This window comes from Crassostrea angulata, chromosome 3 (genome assembly GCF_025612915.1).
Source record: "Crassostrea angulata isolate pt1a10 chromosome 3, ASM2561291v2, whole genome shotgun sequence".
NCBI classification, from domain to species: domain Eukaryota; kingdom Metazoa; phylum Mollusca; class Bivalvia; order Ostreida; family Ostreidae; genus Magallana; species Magallana angulata.
Genome location: NC_069113.1, coordinates 3921641 through 3947206, shown reverse-complemented (window position 1 = coordinate 3947206; position 25566 = coordinate 3921641). Strand labels below are relative to the sequence as shown.

General features: G+C 33.1%; 1 protein-coding gene across 1 annotated transcript in view; it reads right to left on the bottom strand.

Moving 5' to 3' along the window:
* Positions 1–24400, bottom strand: part of LOC128175597 (uncharacterized) — an 86020-nt gene extending 61620 nt beyond the window's left edge. Inside the window, exons 1-2 of the mRNA XM_052841353.1 lie at positions 24185–24400; positions 19303–19467 (exon numbers count right to left, since the gene is read on the bottom strand). Coding sequence (XP_052697313.1) covers positions 19303–19467; positions 24185–24400 — 381 coding nt within the window. The remainder of the gene's footprint in view (positions 1–19302; positions 19468–24184) is intronic.
* Positions 24401–25566: the final 1166 nt, after the last annotated feature.

Here is a 25566-nt window from a genome sequence, read left to right as displayed (position 1 = left end):
AGAGATGGACTTTATTCGTGAATTCAGAACAGCGCCGGAATGTTGCCTGTTTTATTTGTTGTTAAAAGGAGACTTCATAAACGTCAGTGTTTGTCGTTTATTACTAATTTCCTAATGTAACAATGAGAAATATGATCATTTTTGGCAGTTGATTTTAATTAACTCTCCTGAGCAGTTACTCTGGCAAACCGAAACTGAAACAGTGTTTCGACCTCAGCACAAATCATCACCGCTTACAAGAGTTAGTTCTTGAAAATAATCGATAAATTCGATGTAATGTACGCTGAAGCATCTGTAAAAAAGGAAACTTTTTTTTACACCTAAGAAATAGTAAATAGTACGAACAATTTCGAAGTTTTTTGCAGTTGTATGTATTCCTACGCCAGAGAGTTCAATATAGTCTCGTTCAACCATCGGCTGTCTCCGTACATCTCCGACAAGCAGAGAGTCAGTCTATATTTAGAGGTCGCATCATCAAGCTATCACGTGACCTGGTATCTCTTACTTGTCGAAGATTAACGGAGACAGCCGAGTATCTAGTTGAACGAGACTAAAGTTCATTATTGGTTGGATCCATTCACTTTTTGAAATATTTCGAATACCGATACCTAGTTTGATGAAATCCATTCTATTTTTAAATATTACACAACATGATTCATAAGAGGTTTTCTCGAAATTCTTGTCGGAAAAGTCCGAGAATCCATATTTTAAAAATGTGCGGGCTAACATTTTTACAAAATTGTTTGTTTGAAGTAGCCTGCCTTGAGAATTTCCCTTTGATACATCTCTGGTACAGATAGCTTTCTGTACAATTAATGCATTTTGATAGTGTATTGGTATCTTCATTACGGATATAATATGTTTACATGTTGTTGAATTTCCTAGGTATTGCCTCTTTAAAGGGTACGGAAAGTCAAAAACATTTTTATTCATAGAGGACAAAGCTCTTTCTATAGCTATAAATGTCTTAAAATAGTAATTACACTCTATACCTATGAAGTTGAAAAACTTTTGCAAGAAGGAGGAAAAAAGAATGATTTCACGTGCAGTGACAACACCGGCATCCGTATGCTTTCTTATAATGTATTTCATATAAATTATGAATAACACGTGTAGTAAGTACTGATCTGCATTCACAATCATTAATGTGCATTACATACTAAATGTAAGACATTTCTCAAATAAACTCAGATAAAATTATGCATGCAAAATATACATGAAAGACATACTTGCTCCTTATGATGTGAATAAGCTAGGTATCTCAATTCTCTAGTTAAATCCTTGAATGTTTAATAAGTGTTTGATTGAAAATTTTTTGTGAATTTAGGGACGAAAATAATCTAAAGAATAGGTACGGTTGTAATGGTATAAATGCCTAAAATTCCAACATTTTTCAAGTTGTTTATGAAAAGTAAATAAATGCATAATTACGAATATGATGTCAAGTGCAAGCGATAAATCCGTGAAAATAATCGTGCAAAGCGTTGCTAAGCAACACCAGCATCCGCTAAATGCACGATGTTTACCGGAAATTAACATATTCAAGGCAATTTTTACTATAAAATTTGAAAATGTATATAGAGCGCAGTCCTCGAGCAAAACGAAACATGATTCATTAAAATATAATTAAAAAGAGAAAAGATTTAAACATAATTACATTTTGCTCGAGGCCTGCGCTGAAAGTTAAATTTCCCGTTTTGTGACGAGTTTAAGTGATGGTTTCAGTCGGGCAGATGCGGTTATAATTCGCCGTATAATCAATTATCGATGACGACAATCAGACAAGATAAGATGAATTTATCTTCAGTAACTTTCATTACAAAAAATGATATCTTTGATAAGTTCTGATAAATTAATATGTTTTACGGTGTGACCGTTGGGGCGAGCGCAGAAGGAGTCACACATCTGTCATCATTGTTAAATGCAACCCGTGGACTTAACCAAACCAAAAAACTTTGGCTTTGTCTCGAAAACTTTTACCACCGCAAGGAACCGGAAGATATCAAACTTTTATTCCAATGGTCCCTTCCTAGGTTCATACACTTAAACAAAAAACTACCACTGAGCATTAATAAAATGTTAAACAGACTTATTAAAATATTTTGATAAACACAAAGCCGGTTTTTTTTTTTTTTTAATTTTTTATCTCTTCTTTACCTTTTAATAATGATCATTAAAATCACTAAATTGTGTGTCTGTGTTATTCCTCATTTTGTTCCTTGTTGTTACCTGTGTTTTAAATTTTTTCCTCTGTGACATCAATTTTGTTTTTAATCTTTTTAATTTTTGTACGCTATTTAAGCGTTGTAGACATGTGCCCTCCCCCTTTTTTAGTGTGTGATATCCAATATTATTGAAAGGTTTGACCACATATGCAACTATAACAAATACATGTAGATATTTTAACAGTTTAATTTTTTTCTTTTATTTATTCATTACAAAATGGCGTGGCTACACGTAGATCTAATAATGATTAGACTTTTCTTTTTTGATAATTTTTTGTTACCTACCTAACGTATACAATGATTGGATCAATATGACAATAAATTTAGCATGGAACTTGCATGTGTATTTACTGAGCAAAAAAAAATCATCAAAACAAAACTAATCAGCCAAAGAGTCACCGTTAATAGTGAGCGCAGTATCAGTATTAACTGTAACTCCCTACTGTGTACTTCCTACAGGTTACATTCAGTACAGATGCTTGATCCACCTCTAAATGTATCGCGGGAATATAAAACGCGAGATCACTGTGACGTCATACTTTTTGCGCTCGACAGTTTTCGTAAATTGTCGGACAAATTCGGGGAAGGAAATGACGTCATAGGTACAGTTTTTTACGTAAGCATATGTGTTGTTTACTTTAATGTTTTTAAAAGGATTTTTTATTGTTAAATGAAAATGATGTTCCGCCAAGTTGCTATGCACCGCAAAGGATCACTGGGATAGTAGAACGTTTTCACGCGGGTCCACAAAATTTTCTTTGAACAATGTGCAGATTTCAACTCGAATTTCCTCCGTTCGTACACGTTGTCTATGGAGCTCGCTACGCGAGCGGCGCTTCGCGCCGCCTCGCTGCGCTCGCTATAAATAAAACTGGTAAACATTTTCAATAATTTCAAAACGCAGTTTTAGTGTAATGAGACGAGTGAAAGCTCCAATCGCAACTTCTCGGGCCTTTCCGGCAAGCTCGGAAAAACACCTCGAATGTATTACCTAAGCGTCCATGACAACCCCCCCCCCCCCTTTTTATAAAATTTGATATAAATACAACACATTTTACGATCTGTTGAGATTTCACCTAAACTTCGTTAAAGTCAATGATATACCCTAAAATATACCACAAAAGCAACACACGAGGCTGTCTAGCCGATACTTTTTTTAATGGGAAGCGACTCCATTTTGTATAAAATTCTAACATCCGGTGATGTTAATACATTCGAGGTGTTTTTCCGAGCTTGCCGGAAAGGCCCGAGAAGTTGCGATTGGTGAAAACTCATGTCAGGTCAACCATGCTTTCTACGAGACTTTCAAGTCTCTCGGTACTACATGCGTATACAAACATTTATTGGCTTAAGTCTAAAGAAATTAACAATACTAAATTACATACTAGTATACGCAGGATAATTTTTAAAGAAAAATATCGCGCATGAAAAGCTTGAATTGTGCACACAAAAATATATTAACAATTGAAGAAAAATGTATATTGGAGAAATAAAAAAAATCTATCGATATTAATTATGTGAAAAATGCGTCAGCTTCTACCCTGGACCATTGGGGGCCTAAGGGCGGCCGCCCTGCTGTGATACAGTGCTTCCATATTCATCTACCCTAAGCTACGTCAGTGGTCTGACATTCATACCTTACCGCGATCATGTCGTGCGTTTAGTCACATGTACATTTTTTTATTTTGTTAGTTTTACTATTTTTCTGCATCAGTGAATATAATTTTTGCAAGCACAGGTTCATTTACTTTATGTTTTAATATGTGCGCTGTTAAAATAATATTTGTACCGATAAAGCCGATGATAGTCTACAAACGTATAGTCCGAGGCATGCGCTGAAAGCGTTATACTTACCATTAGTATTTAAAATAAATAAAATCCATGCAAACAAGACTTTACTACTTCTATATTATTTGCACAAACATGAGAGAGAGAGAGAGAGAGAGAGAGAGAGAGAGAGAGAGAGAGAGAGAGAGAGAGAGAGAGAGAGAGAGAGAGAGAGAGAGAGAGTTTCTTTTAAACAGCGTAGTGTATGTAAGAATTAATCTTCACAGAGGCACTAAAATCGTGACATCAAACATCACAAATAATGCAAAATACGTTATTGTTAATAAAAAACAATGGAATGGAAGAGCACATGGTGCAGCTCGCAGACTGATTTGATTGACAGGTGAAACACGTGGATCGAAACTGTTTAGTTGGATGGATCATTAAACCACAGTGTGCATTATTTATGGTTAATTGTAAAGATTTAATAATATTTCATATCAATGTATTGCACATTTGAAAGTAAAATGACTATAATTTATCAAAAACTAATGCAATAGTTTGTTTGTTTCTTGGAACAAATGATACCCAAAATATTATACGGCGCGCAGTAAAAAATGTATATCACATAGAAAGAAAATATTTAAAGTCATTGTAAATCTATGACACTTTATATTATTCTCTTGAAGAAAGAACAAATTAATGTTTGTGATCATGTCTTTAGTTTTGATAGCGGTAAATGTTATAAAAAGGGTAAGCAATATGTATGTCTATCGTTATGCTTATACGTGCTATGTACTCGCTGTTATGACCCACAAATCTGCATGCAATTAAAGTTCCATACAGTTAATTCATTGAATAAATAAACTGAATATACTACTTTTATAAATCAAGAGTATGTTTTTACCGTTTTACCTCACATTTTATGTTACATACCATAGGCGTCGGAACCGGGGGGGGGGGGGGGGCTTAGCTCCCCCTCACTGTTTTTGCAAAGTTAGACCTAACCATTATGCACATAGCAGAATAGAGGGTTCAGCCCCCCCCCCCCCCCTCACACTTTTTTCGCAGGAAATATAATTGTTCTTTTAAGTACCTTTGAAAGATTGAGAAGTTGGAGTCATAGGCATACTAGCCCCCCCCCCCCCCCCCCCCCCCCCGATAAGGAATTTCGTGATTTTTGAAGAAAAAGAAAATTTTGGTAGGTAAGATTTTTTTTATTTTTTTTATTAGATGTATAAGTATACTCCCCCTCCCCACGGTATAAGATTTTCATGATTTGGGAAAAAGATTTATGGTAGATAAGATTTTTTGTTTTGTTCTCTGAATATTTCGGAGGATCAGTCTACCCCCCCCCCCCCACTTTCAATTTGCTTCCGACGCCAGTGCATACTGTATACTGTATATTCCTTATATTACGTGAGTACTTCATTCCGCGACTCAACTGTTTTCAATCAAATTGCAGGAATATAAAATTGCAAACGCCAAACTTTTATCAATATAGTTTCAATTAGTTTACATCTGTCCGAAAAATAAAAGCGATATTTTAAAACCCGGGATATGTGTTTCTTGTGATTTTACGCGGAAATTAGTTCCTCGAGTTTCATTTACTTGGAACATTATATAAAAAGTGCCTGTTTGGGAGGGTAACAGTTGAAATTGACACCCGAGAAAACAATTGTCAACGCAAAGCGGAGGTTGACAATTGTAAAGGCAGATGTGTTAACATTGATTTATATATGGAGCACTATAATTTGAGCTTTCCAGAAACACACAAGATATAAGACTTCATTTACTGTGAATAGATATAAGTGAATAATTGTATATATACAATAATGGTCATAATGGTCATTATACAACTTACCGTCTTCTTTAAAGTAAAGTGATTCATATGAATTCCGTTGCTTACGCGTATAACGTTACGATGCTAAATGCGACGTCTATATAACGTGACTAAAAACACACACAGTTTGAGCAGTGCGACACACACAAATTATGAAGATATTATCAAAACTGTTCTTGTTTTATGAAGTTACATATTAATGTCTACCTTTTAGTAAAATACCGTTCGATTTAGAGATAGGGCCATTTTTGGCATATACCGTACCTAGTTCAAACATTTTTTACTTTATTATTATTTATTCATAAATACCCGCTACTTAGCTAGCCATGGGTTTGTGATCTGCAAGAGCGGCGCAGATCAGAGACCCTTGGGTAGCGAAGATGAAAAACTCAGGGTTTAAACATAATCAAATTACGTACCAGAATGATTTTTTGTTTACATATTTTCATATATGAATACCCTGTCCCACTCTTTTTTTTTCAAATTCTTCGGCTCAGGAAAGCGGCTTTAAATAAAAATCTACAAATTCGTATTGCGATTGATATACAGTATGGTCTGGTAAGGTCTGTGTGAGGTGTTCCAAGAGACCTCCGAATAGAAAACAAGATAAATCTCCATAAGAAATTTGTTTTTCGTTAATGTGAAAATTTCTGAGTAAATAAAAGATGAGGTTTTAATCAATTATTTCAATTGTATTTCTTTTAAATAAGTATATTTCTACGTAAAAATAACAATAACAAACTGTCAACCATCTCAAAAATCCATAAAACGAAATACAAATTCAAAGCAGAGCAACACAGACCTCTAAAAAGAATGAGCTAGGATCAGGTGCCTCTGAGAAGTGAGCGTCCTTTGCTGACCGGTCACAACCGCCTTGTGCTCTTTGTCGTAATCGAGGAAAAAACGGAAAAGTCCGTAGACAATTAGGTGAATAATTCGCGTCGGTTGACAATGGTTTTCTCAGGGTGTCAATTTCAACTGTTATCCTCCCAAACAGGCAATATTTATTTTATTATACTGATTGTCTTAATTTTATAGATGTTATCACTGCTTTTATATAGAAATGACGTGAATTCCAAGGCGAACCGTACGCGCATTATTTACGCGCATGTTACAATTCGTTGTGTTACCCGTTGCTAAGTGTGTTGCTTACGCTAAGGGTGATAGAACAGATTATCAACTGCGTCTAAACCAATCAGATTTCAGTATTAAACATAAAAGTATAATAATAAAGTATATCAGGGCTTGAACAAATTTAACAAGGACCGTGGGCCAGCAATAAGATTAGAGTCCAAAAAATAAAAAAAAAACAATATATGAAATGACAAACAAGAGATGAAGAAAAGGCATCAACTGATCTAGCCCAATTCATATTAGCTACACCTTTCAAACAGTTATACTGTAAAACGTATTATTGATAAATTGGATTGAATTGTCAAATGTGGTCATGCTGTTTTGAAAATAAACTTTATACCGAGCGCAGCGAGAGGCGAGGATTAATGGTAACACGTATATATAAGAAAATCAGTGAAAAATGAAAGTTGAATCAGGGGTACTAAGGCCAAAAAAAAATTCTTCCAGCCCTGGGCGCCGCCATATTGGCAGCCAGTTTGTTTTTAAAAAGTTAGTTCGATCATTGATTGACTGGTACTTATCGATGTTTATTGCCCCTAAACTCGATTAAAATGTTCCAGTGTTTCATCAAAAGGTAACTTAAATTAAAAGAAATAAAAGAGGACACCAGATGAGTTTCAATAGTGCTTTAATCAAGAAACACGACTAGTTCTATGTATGTCTTATCATATAATGTAGACTGAGGTAGCAAGGGACAGTTTCGAATAAAGTACCCGTCAATATTTTTGTAAAATTGAGAGTTGCTGTACTTGAAGGCTTATGAGTGTTGCTAAAATTCATGAAATGATTTTTAATGATTATCATTAGTTAGAGGGGTGTCTCTTGTTGAAATTGATATGCAATATGTAGGCCCCTTATGTTAGGTACATGAGAATCAGAAGTAAAATGCGAAACCTGCGGCTATGACTGTTGTGCTGACTTTACACAGTGAAATTGCAAGTTACAGACGGGAGGTAAAATAACACGAAAAGTAGGTGGATGGGACATTGTAAACTATACACTGGTAAGTTTCTGACATGTGATAGTGCAACATGCACGCGGTACGGAAGGTCAACCCTCTGCAGGGAATTAGCTGGGGGAGGTCTAAAAAGCTGAAAAATCATGAAAAATTAGCAAAATATGAAAGGGTCAAAATCTCATAAAAACCAGTATGTAGAGAATTTTACAGGTTTTGACTAGTAATTTTCTTCAGAAATTGGTGACTGGCCTTATAAAGAGTGAATTAAAGGTATTTGTGCTGAATGGGAACTGAGGAAATTCTAGTTACAGAGTTCCGAAGGCATGCATCCCTTGGCTACAATGAATTGTATAAAAAAAAACTGTCCCCTGCCACCTTCAAGACTACATGGTATTTTCATATTTCTCCTTTAACTGTAATTTTGAGTGGATTTTGTACCATAAGTAATACATTTTGTGAAAATGGATGATTTTCTTGGCTATAGATGTCATTACATGATTTATTAGCTAAAATATTCAAGGGGAGTAACTCCCTCTTAAATGTGTAGAATGACCACCACTAGAGTAAATTGGCTAAGAGAGTAGGTATTTCCTATCCTGATGACAATTAATAGGCTTAAGTTAATTACTACTGAGATAAGAATAAATATTTTAAAACAGTTTTTATCAATTAAATCATTAAATTAATGAATTTGCAGCCATTTTGCTGTCTGATTTTATGAAATAACATTAAGCCACCTGACTTATATCACCCAATTTTTTTTAAACAGCATATTTTTATATCAAGTGAACTTTACATGTAGACAAATGCAGTTATCTAAGTATATAATATGTCAAAAAACTCAAGTTTTTGCTCCTTCCTATCAAAAAATGGTATTTTAGATGTATTTACAGAATTGAAAAAGCCACCCCCTCTTTCCAATGGACTCCATTACCATTACATGTAGGATATGTAAATGTACATTTGACCTTGAAATAACATCTGCTATGATAATTACTCTTGAAAGGAATAAAAAACAACATATTTTTTACCCTTTTATTGTATATATTCATCAAAAATGTAGAAAAACATGTAAAATTTGAACATTTTTCATGGAATTCTCATCCGTCCCCAGGTACCCGGGTGTATTTGAATTTCATTTTAATTAAACACACACATCACACTTGTAGGTCTTACTAATTTAGCAAAGTTAAAAGGAGACTAGAAACCAGAATATATAAGATATCCACTAAATATGATTTTAGGCTTAGTTTTTCATGAAAACAAGAAATCACATGTTGGGCGACATGATTTTTTCTGAATAAAAATGCTACAAATCATCCATTTACCAAAAAAAGATCAATTTTAGATATCAGTGTTGGTTGTTTTTAAATATGTGTAAGAAATGACTCAAGGAAACTGCCAAAAGTTTCATAATATTAGGTTAAAGTGTTCAAACTAATCCTTCTTGTGAAAATCAAAAGATAGGGGGAGGGTATACATGTAGAGGGATTTCTAAGTGATGTGATGCTTTTATCATAATAATATCAAGCCAATGTATGTAGTTTTGAATAAGGTTTCTTATTTAAGGAGGTTGAACAACAGTTGACCTCTAAAAGATTAGGTAAAGATGCTTTATTTATGGAGAACCCTATGAATCTGTGTTAAATAGAGGAAAGTGGAAATGGTGGGTTCACTTAAATGGCCATATTTTTCTTAAACCTCAATGGAATTGTCAAAATGTGGTGTACTTTTTCTCAGAATAGCATAAGCCTTTTAATTTTAAGACAAGATGACTTTTCAGAGAATGTTAGTGTATGTTAAAGGTAGCAAGGGACAGTTTCGAATAAAGTACCCGTCAATATTTTTGTAAAATTGAGAGTTGCTGTACTTGAAGGCTTATGAGTGTTGCTAAAATTCATGAAATGATTTTTAATGATTATCATTAGTTAGAGGGGTGTCTCTTGTTGAAATTGATATGCAATATGTAGGCCCCTTATGTTAGGTACATGAGAATCAGAAGTAAAATGCGAAACCTGCGGCTATGACTGTTGTGCTGACTTTACACAGTGAAATTGCAAGTTACAGACGGGAGGTAAAATAACACGAAAAGTAGGTGGATGGGACATTGTAAACTATACACTGGTAAGTTTCTGACATGTGATAGTGCAACATGCACGCGGTACGGAAGGTCAACCCTCTGCAGGGAATTAGCTGGGGGAGGTCTAAAAAGCTGAAAAATCATGAAAAATTAGCAAAATATGAAAGGGTCAAAATCTCATAAAAACCAGTATGTAGAGAATTTTACAGGTTTTGACTAGTAATTTTCTTCAGAAATTGGTGACTGGCCTTATAAAGAGTGAATTAAAGGTATTTGTGCTGAATGGGAACTGAGGAAATTCTAGTTACAGAGTTCCGAAGGCATGCATCCCTTGGCTACAATGAATTGTATAAAAAAAAACTGTCCCCTGCCACCTTCAAGACTACATGGTATTTTCATATTTCTCCTTTAACTGTAATTTTGAGTGGATTTTGTACCATAAGTAATACATTTTGTGAAAATGGATGATTTTCTTGGCTATAGATGTCATTACATGATTTATTAGCTAAAATATTCAAGGGGAGTAACTCCCTCTTAAATGTGTAGAATGACCACCACTAGAGTAAATTGGCTAAGAGAGTAGGTATTTCCTATCCTGATGACAATTAATAGGCTTAAGTTAATTACTACTGAGATAAGAATAAATATTTTAAAACAGTTTTTATCAATTAAATCATTAAATTAATGAATTTGCAGCCATTTTGCTGTCTGATTTTATGAAATAACATTAAGCCACCTGACTTATATCACCCAATTTTTTTTAAACAGCATATTTTTATATCAAGTGAACTTTACATGTAGACAAATGCAGTTATCTAAGTATATAATATGTCAAAAAACTCAAGTTTTTGCTCCTTCCTATCAAAAAATGGTATTTTAGATGTATTTACAGAATTGAAAAAGCCACCCCCTCTTTCCAATGGACTCCATTACCATTACATGTAGGATATGTAAATGTACATTTGACCTTGAAATAACATCTGCTATGATAATTACTCTTGAAAGGAATAAAAAACAACATATTTTTTACCCTTTTATTGTATATATTCATCAAAAATGTAGAAAAACATGTAAAATTTGAACATTTTTCATGGAATTCTCATCCGTCCCCAGGTACCCGGGTGTATTTGAATTTCATTTTAATTAAACACACACATCACACTTGTAGGTCTTACTAATTTAGCAAAGTTAAAAGGAGACTAGAAACCAGAATATATAAGATATCCACTAAATATGATTTTAGGCTTAGTTTTTCATGAAAACAAGAAATCACATGTTGGGCGACATGATTTTTTCTGAATAAAAATGCTACAAATCATCCATTTACCAAAAAAAGATCAATTTTAGATATCAGTGTTGGTTGTTTTTAAATATGTGTAAGAAATGACTCAAGGAAACTGCCAAAAGTTTCATAATATTAGGTTAAAGTGTTCAAACTAATCCTTCTTGTGAAAATCAAAAGATAGGGGGAGGGTATACATGTAGAGGGATTTCTAAGTGATGTGATGCTTTTATCATAATAATATCAAGCCAATGTATGTAGTTTTGAATAAGGTTTCTTATTTAAGGAGGTTGAACAACAGTTGACCTCTAAAAGATTAGGTAAAGATGCTTTATTTATGGAGAACCCTATGAATCTGTGTTAAATAGAGGAAAGTGGAAATGGTGGGTTCACTTAAATGGCCATATTTTTCTTAAACCTCAATGGAATTGTCAAAATGTGGTGTACTTTTTCTCAGAATAGCATAAGCCTTTTAATTTTAAGACAAGATGACTTTTCAGAGAATGTTAGTGTATGTTAAAGGTAGCAAGGGACAGTTTCGAATAAAGTACCCGTCAATATTTTTGTAAAATTGAGAGTTGCTGTACTTGAAGGCTTATGAGTGTTGCTAAAATTCATGAAATGATTTTTAATGATTATCATTAGTTAGAGGGGTGTCTCTTGTTGAAATTGATATGCAATATGTAGGCCCCTTATGTTAGGTACATGAGAATCAGAAGTAAAATGCGAAACCTGCGGCTATGACTGTTGTGCTGACTTTACACAGTGAAATTGCAAGTTACAGACGGGAGGTAAAATAACACGAAAAGTAGGTGGATGGGACATTGTAAACTATACACTGGTAAGTTTCTGACATGTGATAGTGCAACATGCACGCGGTACGGAAGGTCAACCCTCTGCAGGGAATTAGCTGGGGGAGGTCTAAAAAGCTGAAAAATCATGAAAAATTAGCAAAATATGAAAGGGTCAAAATCTCATAAAAACCAGTATGTAGAGAATTTTACAGGTTTTGACTAGTAATTTTCTTCAGAAATTGGTGACTGGCCTTATAAAGAGTGAATTAAAGGTATTTGTGCTGAATGGGAACTGAGGAAATTCTAGTTACAGAGTTCCGAAGGCATGCATCCCTTGGCTACAATGAATTGTATAAAAAAAAACTGTCCCCTGCCACCTTCAAGACTACATGGTATTTTCATATTTCTCCTTTAACTGTAATTTTGAGTGGATTTTGTACCATAAGTAATACATTTTGTGAAAATGGATGATTTTCTTGGCTATAGATGTCATTACATGATTTATTAGCTAAAATATTCAAGGGGAGTAACTCCCTCTTAAATGTGTAGAATGACCACCACTAGAGTAAATTGGCTAAGAGAGTAGGTATTTCCTATCCTGATGACAATTAATAGGCTTAAGTTAATTACTACTGAGATAAGAATAAATATTTTAAAACAGTTTTTATCAATTAAATCATTAAATTAATGAATTTGCAGCCATTTTGCTGTCTGATTTTATGAAATAACATTAAGCCACCTGACTTATATCACCCAATTTTTTTTAAACAGCATATTTTTATATCAAGTGAACTTTACATGTAGACAAATGCAGTTATCTAAGTATATAATATGTCAAAAAACTCAAGTTTTTGCTCCTTCCTATCAAAAAATGGTATTTTAGATGTATTTACAGAATTGAAAAAGCCACCCCCTCTTTCCAATGGACTCCATTACCATTACATGTAGGATATGTAAATGTACATTTGACCTTGAAATAACATCTGCTATGATAATTACTCTTGAAAGGAATAAAAAACAACATATTTTTTACCCTTTTATTGTATATATTCATCAAAAATGTAGAAAAACATGTAAAATTTGAACATTTTTCATGGAATTCTCATCCGTCCCCAGGTACCCGGGTGTATTTGAATTTCATTTTAATTAAACACACACATCACACTTGTAGGTCTTACTAATTTAGCAAAGTTAAAAGGAGACTAGAAACCAGAATATATAAGATATCCACTAAATATGATTTTAGGCTTAGTTTTTCATGAAAACAAGAAATCACATGTTGGGCGACATGATTTTTTCTGAATAAAAATGCTACAAATCATCCATTTACCAAAAAAAGATCAATTTTAGATATCAGTGTTGGTTGTTTTTAAATATGTGTAAGAAATGACTCAAGGAAACTGCCAAAAGTTTCATAATATTAGGTTAAAGTGTTCAAACTAATCCTTCTTGTGAAAATCAAAAGATAGGGGGAGGGTATACATGTAGAGGGATTTCTAAGTGATGTGATGCTTTTATCATAATAATATCAAGCCAATGTATGTAGTTTTGAATAAGGTTTCTTATTTAAGGAGGTTGAACAACAGTTGACCTCTAAAAGATTAGGTAAAGATGCTTTATTTATGGAGAACCCTATGAATCTGTGTTAAATAGAGGAAAGTGGAAATGGTGGGTTCACTTAAATGGCCATATTTTTCTTAAACCTCAATGGAATTGTCAAAATGTGGTGTACTTTTTCTCAGAATAGCATAAGCCTTTTAATTTTAAGACAAGATGACTTTTCAGAGAATGTTAGTGTATGTTAAAGGTAGCAAGGGACAGTTTCGAATAAAGTACCCGTCAATATTTTTGTAAAATTGAGAGTTGCTGTACTTGAAGGCTTATGAGTGTTGCTAAAATTCATGAAATGATTTTTAATGATTATCATTAGTTAGAGGGGTGTCTCTTGTTGAAATTGATATGCAATATGTAGGCCCCTTATGTTAGGTACATGAGAATCAGAAGTAAAATGCGAAACCTGCGGCTATGACTGTTGTGCTGACTTTACACAGTGAAATTGCAAGTTACAGACGGGAGGTAAAATAACACGAAAAGTAGGTGGATGGGACATTGTAAACTATACACTGGTAAGTTTCTGACATGTGATAGTGCAACATGCACGCGGTACGGAAGGTCAACCCTCTGCAGGGAATTAGCTGGGGGAGGTCTAAAAAGCTGAAAAATCATGAAAAATTAGCAAAATATGAAAGGGTCAAAATCTCATAAAAACCAGTATGTAGAGAATTTTACAGGTTTTGACTAGTAATTTTCTTCAGAAATTGGTGACTGGCCTTATAAAGAGTGAATTAAAGGTATTTGTGCTGAATGGGAACTGAGGAAATTCTAGTTACAGAGTTCCGAAGGCATGCATCCCTTGGCTACAATGAATTGTATCAAAAAAAACTGTCCCCTGCCACCTTCAAGACTACATGGTATTTTCATATTTCTCCTTTAACTGTAATTTTGAGTGGATTTTGTACCATAAGTAATACATTTTGTGAAAATGGATGATTTTCTTGGCTATAGATGTCATTACATGATTTATTAGCTAAAATATTCAAGGGGAGTAACTCCCTCTTAAATGTGTAGAATGACCACCACTAGAGTAAATTGGCTAAGAGAGTAGGTATTTCCTATCCTGATGACAATTAATAGGCTTAAGTTAATTACTACTGAGATAAGAATAAATATTTTAAAACAGTTTTTATCAATTAAATCATTAAATTAATGAATTTGCAGCCATTTTGCTGTCTGATTTTATGAAATAACATTAAGCCACCTGACTTATATCACCCAATTTTTTTTAAACAGCATATTTTTATATCAAGTGAACTTTACATGTAGACAAATGCAGTTATCTAAGTATATAATATGTCAAAAAACTCAAGTTTTTGCTCCTTCCTATCAAAAAATGGTATTTTAGATGTATTTACAGAATTGAAAAAGCCACCCCCTCTTTCCAATGGACTCCATTACCATTACATGTAGGATATGTAAATGTACATTTGACCTTGAAATAACATCTGCTATGATAATTACTCTTGAAAGGAATAAAAAACAACATATTTTTTACCCTTTTATTGTATATATTCATCAAAAATGTAGAAAAACATGTAAAATTTGAACATTTTTCATGGAATTCTCATCCGTCCCCAGGTACCCGGGTGTATTTGAATTTCATTTTAATTAAACACACACATCACACTTGTAGGTCTTACTAATTTAGCAAAGTTAAAAGGAGACTAGAAACCAGAATATATAAGATATCCACTAAATATGATTTTAGGCTTAGTTTTTCATGAAAACAAGAAATCACATGTTGGGCGACATGATTTTTTCTGAATAAAAATGCTACAAATCATCCATTTACCAAAAAAAGATCAATTTTAGATATCAGTGTTGGTTGTTTTTAAATATGTGTAAGAAATGACTCAAGGAAACTGCCAAAAGTTTCATAATATTAGGTTAAAGTGTTCAAACTAATCCTTCTTGTGAAAATCAAAAGATAGGGGGAGGGTATACATGTAGAGGGATTTCTAAGTGATGTGATGCTTTTATCATAATAATATCAAGCCAATGTATGTAGTTTTGAATAAGGTTTCTTATTTAAGGAGGTTGAACAACAGTTGACCTCTAAAAGATTAGGTAAAGATGCTTTATTTATGGAGAACCCTATGAATCTGTGTTAAATAGAGGAAAGTGGAAATGGTGGGTTCACTTAAATGGCCATATTTTTCTTAAACCTCAATGGAATTGTCAAAATGTGGTGTACTTTTTCTCAGAATAGCATAAGCCTTTTAATTTTAAGACAAGATGACTTTTCAGAGAATGTTAGTGTATGTTAAAGGTAGCAAGGGACAGTTTCGAATAAAGTACCCGTCAATATTTTTGTAAAATTGAGAGTTGCTGTACTTGAAGGCTTATGAGTGTTGCTAAAATTCATGAAATGATTTTTAATGATTATCATTAGTTAGAGGGGTGTCTCTTGTTGAAATTGATATGCAATATGTAGGCCCCTTATGTTAGGTACATGAGAATCAGAAGTAAAATGCGAAACCTGCGGCTATGACTGTTGTGCTGACTTTACACAGTGAAATTGCAAGTTACAGACGGGAGGTAAAATAACACGAAAAGTAGGTGGATGGGACATTGTAAACTATACACTGGTAAGTTTCTGACATGTGATAGTGCAACATGCACGCGGTACGGAAGGTCAACCCTCTGCAGGGAATTAGCTGGGGGAGGTCTAAAAAGCTGAAAAATCATGAAAAATTAGCAAAATATGAAAGGGTCAAAATCTCATAAAAACCAGTATGTAGAGAATTTTACAGGTTTTGACTAGTAATTTTCTTCAGAAATTGGTGACTGGCCTTATAAAGAGTGAATTAAAGGTATTTGTGCTGAATGGGAACTGAGGAAATTCTAGTTACAGAGTTCCGAAGGCATGCATCCCTTGGCTACAATGAATTGTATCAAAAAAAACTGTCCCCTGCCACCTGAGCACGCGACGTTTAGTTAAACTTTGGCTAACGATTTGAGTAGGCAACCAAGCGGACCCTACTGTGTGTATTTCAATAAAGTTTGTTCTACGAAAATCAAACTGCACCTTGTAAAATCTGCGCTCGGTCCAACGATCACACCGTTTATATATTATATTACGAATTACTACTTACTACCTTTAATGAAGCAACATAAATAGTATTTACTGGCGGCTGATATGACGTAGAACTCTTTTGTATTCAAAACTAAAAAAAAACTTAATTATTTTGATGTCACACAAATTATTACGGTTTGGCTTACATATACACTGTACACAGCGAAGCCCGCCTCGCGAAGCGAGGATTAATGGTAAGACGTAATATAAGAAAATCAGTGAAAAATGAGAGTTGAATCAGGGGTACTAAGGGCTTAAAAAAGTTTCTTCTAGCCCTGGGCGCCGCCATATTGGCCGCCATTTTGTTTTTTAAAAGTTAGTTCGATCATTGATTGACTGGCAATCATCGATGTTTATTGCTCCTAAACTCGATTAAAAACTCTCCAATGTTTCAATTGAAGGTAAGTTAAATTTTAATTCTTAAAAATAAAAAACAGATAAGTTTAAATAGTGCTTCAATCAAGAAATACGACTAGTTCTACGTATATCTTATCAAATTATTAGATGGAAAATAAAAACATTAACATCAAAGAAACAGATCTTTTATATAGAAACTGAATAAAGTATTCAATTTTTATTACCGGTAGTCGAGATATGAATTAAATGAAAGAAGAAATAAAATTTTGTCGGAATCACATAACTCTCTTCGGCTGTTTCCGAAGACAAAACATGTACGTTTTACATACTATAAATGACTTCATAATGTAGACTGAGCACGCGACGTTATAAGTTTAACTTTAGCGAGATCCTACTGTGTGCATTTCAAATAAATTGTTGTGCACATATCAAACTGTACTGTGTTCAATCTGCGCTCGGTCCAACGGTCACACCGTCAACATATTACTGATGTTATGTTGATAAAACAAACCGGAATAGATGGAATGACATCATAGAAAAAAGTTAAACGTCGGATCTCATAGCGACTGGAAATTTAAATTAAGAGATCAATATTTCTTGATTTATTCATTGTTCTGGGTTTTTTTTTAATGAACAATTGCGATATACAATTAAATTAGATGATAATTCATTCATTTATTCATTCATTCAAAATATCATTAGTTTCCCTTCTTCTTTAAGATATTGTGAAGCTTATTAATATGAACAATGTACATAGTAACTTGTTTAGCAGTTGATTGGCTAGATGGCAGTGGTTTTAACCCAGTTCTAAACATAGAGAATCTCTAGAACTTGTAAAGGAAGACCCGTAATAATCCGCGCTGCACATTATTGAACTTTCTCTATGAGATCACTATCAGATGAACTACATCCATCCCAAACAATAGAGGCATATTGTAAGACTAATCTTAAAAAAGCAGTAAATATTATTCCTTAAGTTTTATAAGAAGTCCTAGTATTCATAAATCGTAGTTGTTTTACACATTTCTTTTTATTAATTACAGGAAACAGACAATCCTAAATGGCTATATATACACATACACTTGCACATTAACTGAGAACTTTGAAAAAATAATTCGGGGGGGGGGGGTCAATGTTCTTTTTCATTGAAAAAAGTACAGCTTTGGTTTTAAAATGATTTAATTATATTAACAATCATTTTTCATTATTTATCAAAAACGCTGAAGTCATGATTCAAAGTAAATTTCATTTCGTTCAATTTTTTTAATGCGTGCTAGATTGAGTTATAATAAGCAAATAATTTATAGAAAAACATCATTTTTTTCAGCAACATCATAAACATAAATTGTAATGATAAGGGGCCATGAACAAAGTCGAGGTAGCAAAGGAAAAATGTTTTTTGTAAAATTGAGAGTTTCTGTACTTGAAGGCAATCTAATTAAAATTAGACTTGTAATTCCGCTCCTCTACGATACGCTATATAAGTATGCTTCGTAGAGTATCGTAGAGGAGCGGAATTACAAGTCTAATTTTAATTAGATTGTACTTGAAGGATTATGAGTTTTGCAAACATCATCAAATGATTTTAATAATCATCATTAGTTAGAGGAATGTCTCTTAAGTAATAATCAGTAATCAAATATCTCAGGAAATGAAAATGTTTACAAAATATATTCCTAAATTAGTTGAATGAGACAAAAACTATGGACAACAATAAATATACTGGCTTCTTATTTGCATGGATGGAACTGTAGCTCTACTGCAGTACAGTCTGTCAAAACAACTTTCCCGCATCGCTACATTTACAGTTTTGCAGCTAGAAAAACATTCATAATCTTGCGAAAAAAAAACCACAAAAATATGCGCGATGCATTTAAAATAGATAAATACGGTAACCTTTTATTTATATTTCAGATCTGTTATATATCTTAATACGTTTTAGAATAAAAAGAACTTTAAAATCTTTACATGATACATTTGAGTAGTAAAATACTGTTTATTCCTATTTAAAAGAGACGGTCATTCTCCAAACTTATCTAATCCTATATTATTGTATCATACAAGTTTAAACAACAAGCTAAATATTCGCTTATTCCGTTCGCTGTTTTTTTGTTCTAATATCATCATTGGAAATGAAAACACAGATAAAAAAATAATATAATAACTAGCCTTGACATGACCAGGTTTGTCAGATGGTTGTGTGTAATAGCTCATACAACCTCCGTATATCCCCGAAGACTTTTTCAAGAAGTGGAAAGTCGCAAAAATGAAAAAGACGTATTTCATTTTGACGGTGATCATCTCAAAATTTTGTCCTCTTGTATGGAAACATTCCTGAAAAAGTAAAGAAAATATTCTAAAAAATATTTTTTAAAGAGACAGTACTGCTGAAAACAAATGTGTGCATAACTTCAGATTTACCCATTGTGTCGTTAGGAAATAAGAAATAACGTTGATTATAATAGTTAAAATACATAAAAATCCCTTTCATTTACCTAATTAACGTATTTATGAGCTTCTGGAAATTTAATTGTCGTTCAAACCGAAATAATCTTATATTGTTTATTTGTACCACGTGGACTTTGATTGACAGTAATTGACACGTGCTGAAAACTACAAGATCTTTGTCCGACTACGGTCATCATGGTAAACGAGGTTAAAGAGACTCTCTAAACAGAACACACCACCACTTTCTCGATAATTTATTGATGGTTTACCAATTTCGGTTCATTTTAAAATATGTCAACTAACCTCTCAAGGAACCTCATTTACAAAAATAAATTTAGGTTGTTGCACCTCCTATGATAAACACGCAAAATACATGCTTACAAAATAATAATTGTGGTTATTTTAAAAACTTTAAACAGTTATTACCTGGTAAAAGTAAAAATGACATGTTTTAATCAACAAACATGTCCAGGAGAATCTTCACGAGCCCATGCGTATTAGAAAAGAAGGCTGAACCCCGTAACACGTTGCGATGTAATTATGTATAGGTTATACGTTATTATTAATTTAAATGAAATAGTTAGATTTATTTCATGAAGAAATTTGAAATTTTCTGAAAGTTTATACATTCATGAGTAGTACAAAAATACATAACCCGATCTTTGTTATACTTGTTGATAATTGTTTAATTTTTCTCTATTTTTTTTTGTTCGTTTAAGACCAATATTAGGAAGGATTTCCAGCAATGCCAATACAACATATCAAAATGATGTAAACATTTTGAGAAAATAAAATGTTATCAATCCATACATATGACTGTATATTTACTGCGCACAAAAGTGCATATTGAACAGTCACTTCTTATGTTTAAAGGTCGCCATGGTAACTATTTGCTATTTCGACGTCCTAGCACAAAGGTCGTGATTTGGATTCTGTCTGTCTACTCAAACATTCCGTAAGATATCGAATAAAACATCCGGCACAGTTACACACTGAATCAAAATGGAACACCTAATCTGTTTTTGAGCCATTGGGAAACACTGAAGAGTTTTGAAAACCATATGCATTTATTGAGTCTTAAATAACAACAAGACTTTGACCCGTGCTTGCACGGGTTGACATTGCATATCGGACATTTACAAAATAGATACATCGACACACCGTATTGTTGATATTTACATAACAGAGCAATGCTTTAACTACAATTTCCTTAGTTCGAATCGTCTAATCTAACTGTCTCTTAGGAAACGCCCTCACCAAGGACAGGTTGAATGCCTCCTATATACCTGTAATGTATCAGAAGATTGCAGAATCGTCCCGAAACAATTTTGGAGAAAATTAATGAATGAATTTGCATTGAAAATAACAGTCAAATTAATCGTAATAAACCATTTTGAGACTGTCTGTAAATACCTTTTAACAAAACATTTAACCCACATAAAGTAAAAATTCAACACTTTTTCAACAACGTACACGTATTTTCTTTGCTATAGAGACAATACATGGAACGCATTCTATCGTAAAACCGGATCCATAGGACATAAATATATTTTTATCATTTTAACGATAAAACATTCTATATATTTTATCTTCACTCTCCTAAGAAATATAGTGTAAATTTTTATGCATGAAATCAAAAATGTTTTTGCCATCATGAAGACAAAAGTAAGTACTATAAGTAGATATGTATATTTGTTATTTTATAATTTCTCTCATAAGAAATCATAAATATATATGAACAGAATATAAAGCAATTAAATTTCCAATGAAAATGTACACGTATTTGTATTATCGTTTCTAAGTTTATTAATGCAACTATGATATTTTAGGAACATAAACTAAAGACCCCGTTAGCGTTAATGTGTTGCGCACGCGCTAGATTGTAAAATAAAAAAAGAACAAAAACCAGATGATATCCGGGATTTTTTGAGGAATTTTCACTGATTATTATTTAGCAAAGCAAATTGAGAAAAAATAAAAACAAATTGGTAATCTTCAAGTACCAATATAAAATAGATATAAATTCCGAAAACCCCATCCATTAAAAAACCGATTAACCCCCCCCCCCCCCCCAATGAAACTAAAACACAAAAAACCAACCCCCGTCCAACACACCGACAACCTACAACCAAATAATAAAGTATTTGCAAAAGTACAGATTTTTAAAACAGTTATGTAAGAAAAAACACGATTAACTAATTCAAAGTAAAGTTACTTAAGTAATTAGTGCAGGCACATAACCCTTACCTTCATGTAACAAACTATTTCATTTTTTCTGTTGGTTTGACAGTTTCATTTATATAGCCTAATATATCTTTGTATTGATTTGAATCGACTTGTTAGATTTCCAATCAAATGCCCGTTTTTAAAATTTTAGTCTTGAAAATCCTTTCAAGATTACCAGAGTGTTGCGCTGACAAGTTTGAAAGTCAAAATTATGAAAAAGAAATATCTAAATTCCATTTAACATATCACCAGATCAAGGTCTTAGTAGGTATAAAAGTTGATAGATAAACCGACTGTAGGATGAGAATCATTAGACACTTGTCGATTTCAGGCTGGTAACATTAAATTAATTATTTTCCGAATTTCTGATTTCGTAACAACGAAAGAATTTAAATTTGCAATTATCAAACTAATTAAGGTCTTCCGTTTCCAACAAAAGACCTTACAGTTTTCGTACGGTTTCTTATTATTAAGGTCTTCCGTTTCCAACGGAAGACCTTGTTTTTGGTCTGTTTCTTTTTCTTCGCTATTTTTCTTTTTTTCCAACAAATTTTGTGCACGCGATTTCTCCAAAACGACTGGACCGATTTTTATTAAACTTTTAGATATGATAGGAACTGATCTAAACTTTATACGTAATTTTTTAATTTGATGACGTCATTTTCGTTTTTGAGATATTGACGTTCTAGCAATTTTCAGAGGGTCGGCTTATCCTGGGATCTTCCCCTTAACTATTGAAGATATTGGGTTCAAACTTATTGGGATTGTAGTCGAAAGATTGTAGATATGTTTTGGGCATTATTTTTTGTCTGACTTAAAAGGCACCGAAGCTCGTCTGGACCCGAAAATTGAGATTTAAAAAAGTCGTTATTCTTTCTGGTTTTCTTTGTTTATTTCTTTTCTGAAAAATATTTTCTTAAGACATGTAATGTAAAAAATATTAATATTTACAGGACCTTTCACATGATATTAAAAAAAGGGAATGGTCCCTCCAATAAGGGGACTATATGACTTTAAAGTCTTTCATCTGTAGCCCTTTACTGAGAGATATGTTGTGAAATGTTAAAGAAGCAAATATGTTTATCTTACAGTTATGTATCCAAGCAAGGTACATGTAATGATTTTATTATGTGTTACGTAATTAGGAGTTTTAGGGGCCAAAAGTTTGATCAGCCATATCTCAGAATGGAAAAAATATTTTGAAATGCAGTATAGAAGAAAAGATGCTTAAAATGATGTACACACTGATATGCAATCTTCAAAATTTCCGTTAAACGGCCCCTATAAGGAGATAAGGGATCGGCCGCTAAAACCTTCTTTCTCATATTTTTCAAAAACGGTAACAAATTTCTAAACACTTGTTGAATAAAATGTGTTAAGAAGTAAGATAAGATAAGATAAGATGTTTATTTGGTACTTAAAGACAATTGCCCACTGTACATTTAGGCATCATATTTATATCCAACATTGTATTGTTTTAACATAGATTGTCATAGAGTTAGCATTTCTTGTCTTATTGACAGACCTTTTTTAATAAAAATTGCTGTACATTTGATGACATTTTGGTCATTGCTGTTAAAAAGGGGGTCAATACAAATTGGAACATCTTTTCTTACTGTTGGACAGTTAAACAAAAAATTTCTTCTTAAGTTCTCCAACATTGGACAGTGAAATAGTAAATGTACTTCATTTTCAATTTGTCTTAAATTACAAAGTTGACATAATCTATCCACACTATCAATTCCCTCAAATCTACCCTCTTCAATACGCAATTTGTGTAAGGAACACCTAAAAGAAGCTAATGTCTGTTTTAAGGGGTAGCTTAGAAAGGAGAGGTAACTCTCACATGCAAATTGTTTTTTGAACATCACATAGAAAGCACACTTTGGTGAATTGTCTAACTTGACTATAGGGCACAGTTTCTCACCCTTTGGTTCAATTCTGACATAAAGACCTTTGGATCTCCAGGGCCACCACTTAACCAAACGTCCCCAAAGCCGTAGTGATTTAAGACTGATTTCAATTTAGATACCCAGGTTGGAGTTGAACAATTGCTGCACAAATCCAAAGACAATAAAATAGTTTTTTACGATCGATAGAGTCAAATGCTTTGGAGAAGTCTATAAAGACACAATAGATCTTCCCTCGTTTTTTGTAATGTATTTCTGCGCTATAGATTGTAGAACAAAAATATTGTCAGTTATGTAATATCCGTGACGAAATCCTGCTTGTTCCTCAGGTCAGGTCTCAGACCATAAATTGAGTCTCTTATTCAGAACTGTTGTGAATATTTTGCTACAGGAATCAAGTAGTGAGATTCCCCTATAGTTATTAGGGTCTTCTCTGTCTCATTTTTTAAAGAGAGGAATAATCACACTTTTGTACCAAGACTCTGGAAGCTGTTCTGAATTAAATATTTGGCTAAAAAGTTTCCTTGTAGGTTTCCTACTTCTTTGTTGGAATACTTGTAAAATTCGTTTGGGATTCCACCTTTGATAACTTCCTGAATTTCTTCTTCTGTGATTTCATTGTCAAGAATCTCATCAGAATTGTACGAACACAAATCACAGCCTTCTTTGTGTTGTTCTAGCATATTGTTTACATGTTCAGTAAAGTCATTTGTTATGGTCTCTACCTGATTAAATAAGTTGCTGAAGTAATTGGCCCATTTTCTGGTTGAAATAATAGGTTTTTTCTGCAATGTTGATTGGCTTGACTTCAGCAACTTTATAGTTCTACAGAACTCGGTAGAGTCTGGTCGCTTCACACAATTTATTTTTAATGAATTCTCTATAGTCTCTTTCTTTTCTTATACATAGGTCCTTGTATCTTTTCTTACATTCAAGGTATTCAATTAGCTGTTCTGCTGTGTGCGTTACTCTGTACTTGTTAAGAAGTTGGCACTTTGTTTTCTTGAGTTGTTCACACTCTTTGTCAAACCATTTTTGATTGATTCTTTCTGTATTTGCCTTGGTTGTTTTTTCACCTTTTACTTCCATGTGCTCACCACACCTCTCCAAGACACCCCTTAATTTAATTACAGACAGTTTTCTCCGTACTTAAGTAACATGACTCAGTAATACATTCAATTTCTGATAACACATCTGGATTATGCATATTGTGTGAAAATTCAACAATTACTCATATCCCACTTAAATTTTGGTAAATGTTCCAGCTGTACATCAACCTCCATGGCTTCAATACTATTATTAACAATATTTAATGTACAAAGTATAGGTAGATGGAGGGAAATATCTACATCTAATACTTTAAAATCACTAATGTACTTAAACATTGCTGAATCTGCTATGCAGTAATCAATTGTACTACACCCTCTTTTAGAAATAAATGTAAAAGTTTCCTAACAGGTCACTGTTGGTTCTACCATTCACAAGATGAATTCCCTCCACTGCACACAGATCTAGTAATTGTTTACCAAAATGATCTGTCTCTTTGTCCTGATTTTTTCGCTTTTTACAGAATTTATCTGACATATTAAATTCGTCCTCACAGTCTTCTAACACTGGGATATACTTAATTGAATCATCAAGCATATAATCCACACTATCACCTGTTCTTTCATTAAAGTCACCAGCCAGTAGTAATCTACAGTTATTGTATCTTGGGTCATTTTTTATTTTAATATACATCTTCTGCTAGAAGGTCTATTCCACATTCAGTGTCTCTAGAATTGTAGTATATAGACCCCCGTGGGGGTAGATAAATAAAACCCAAAATTAAATTTGGGCACTCTTGATC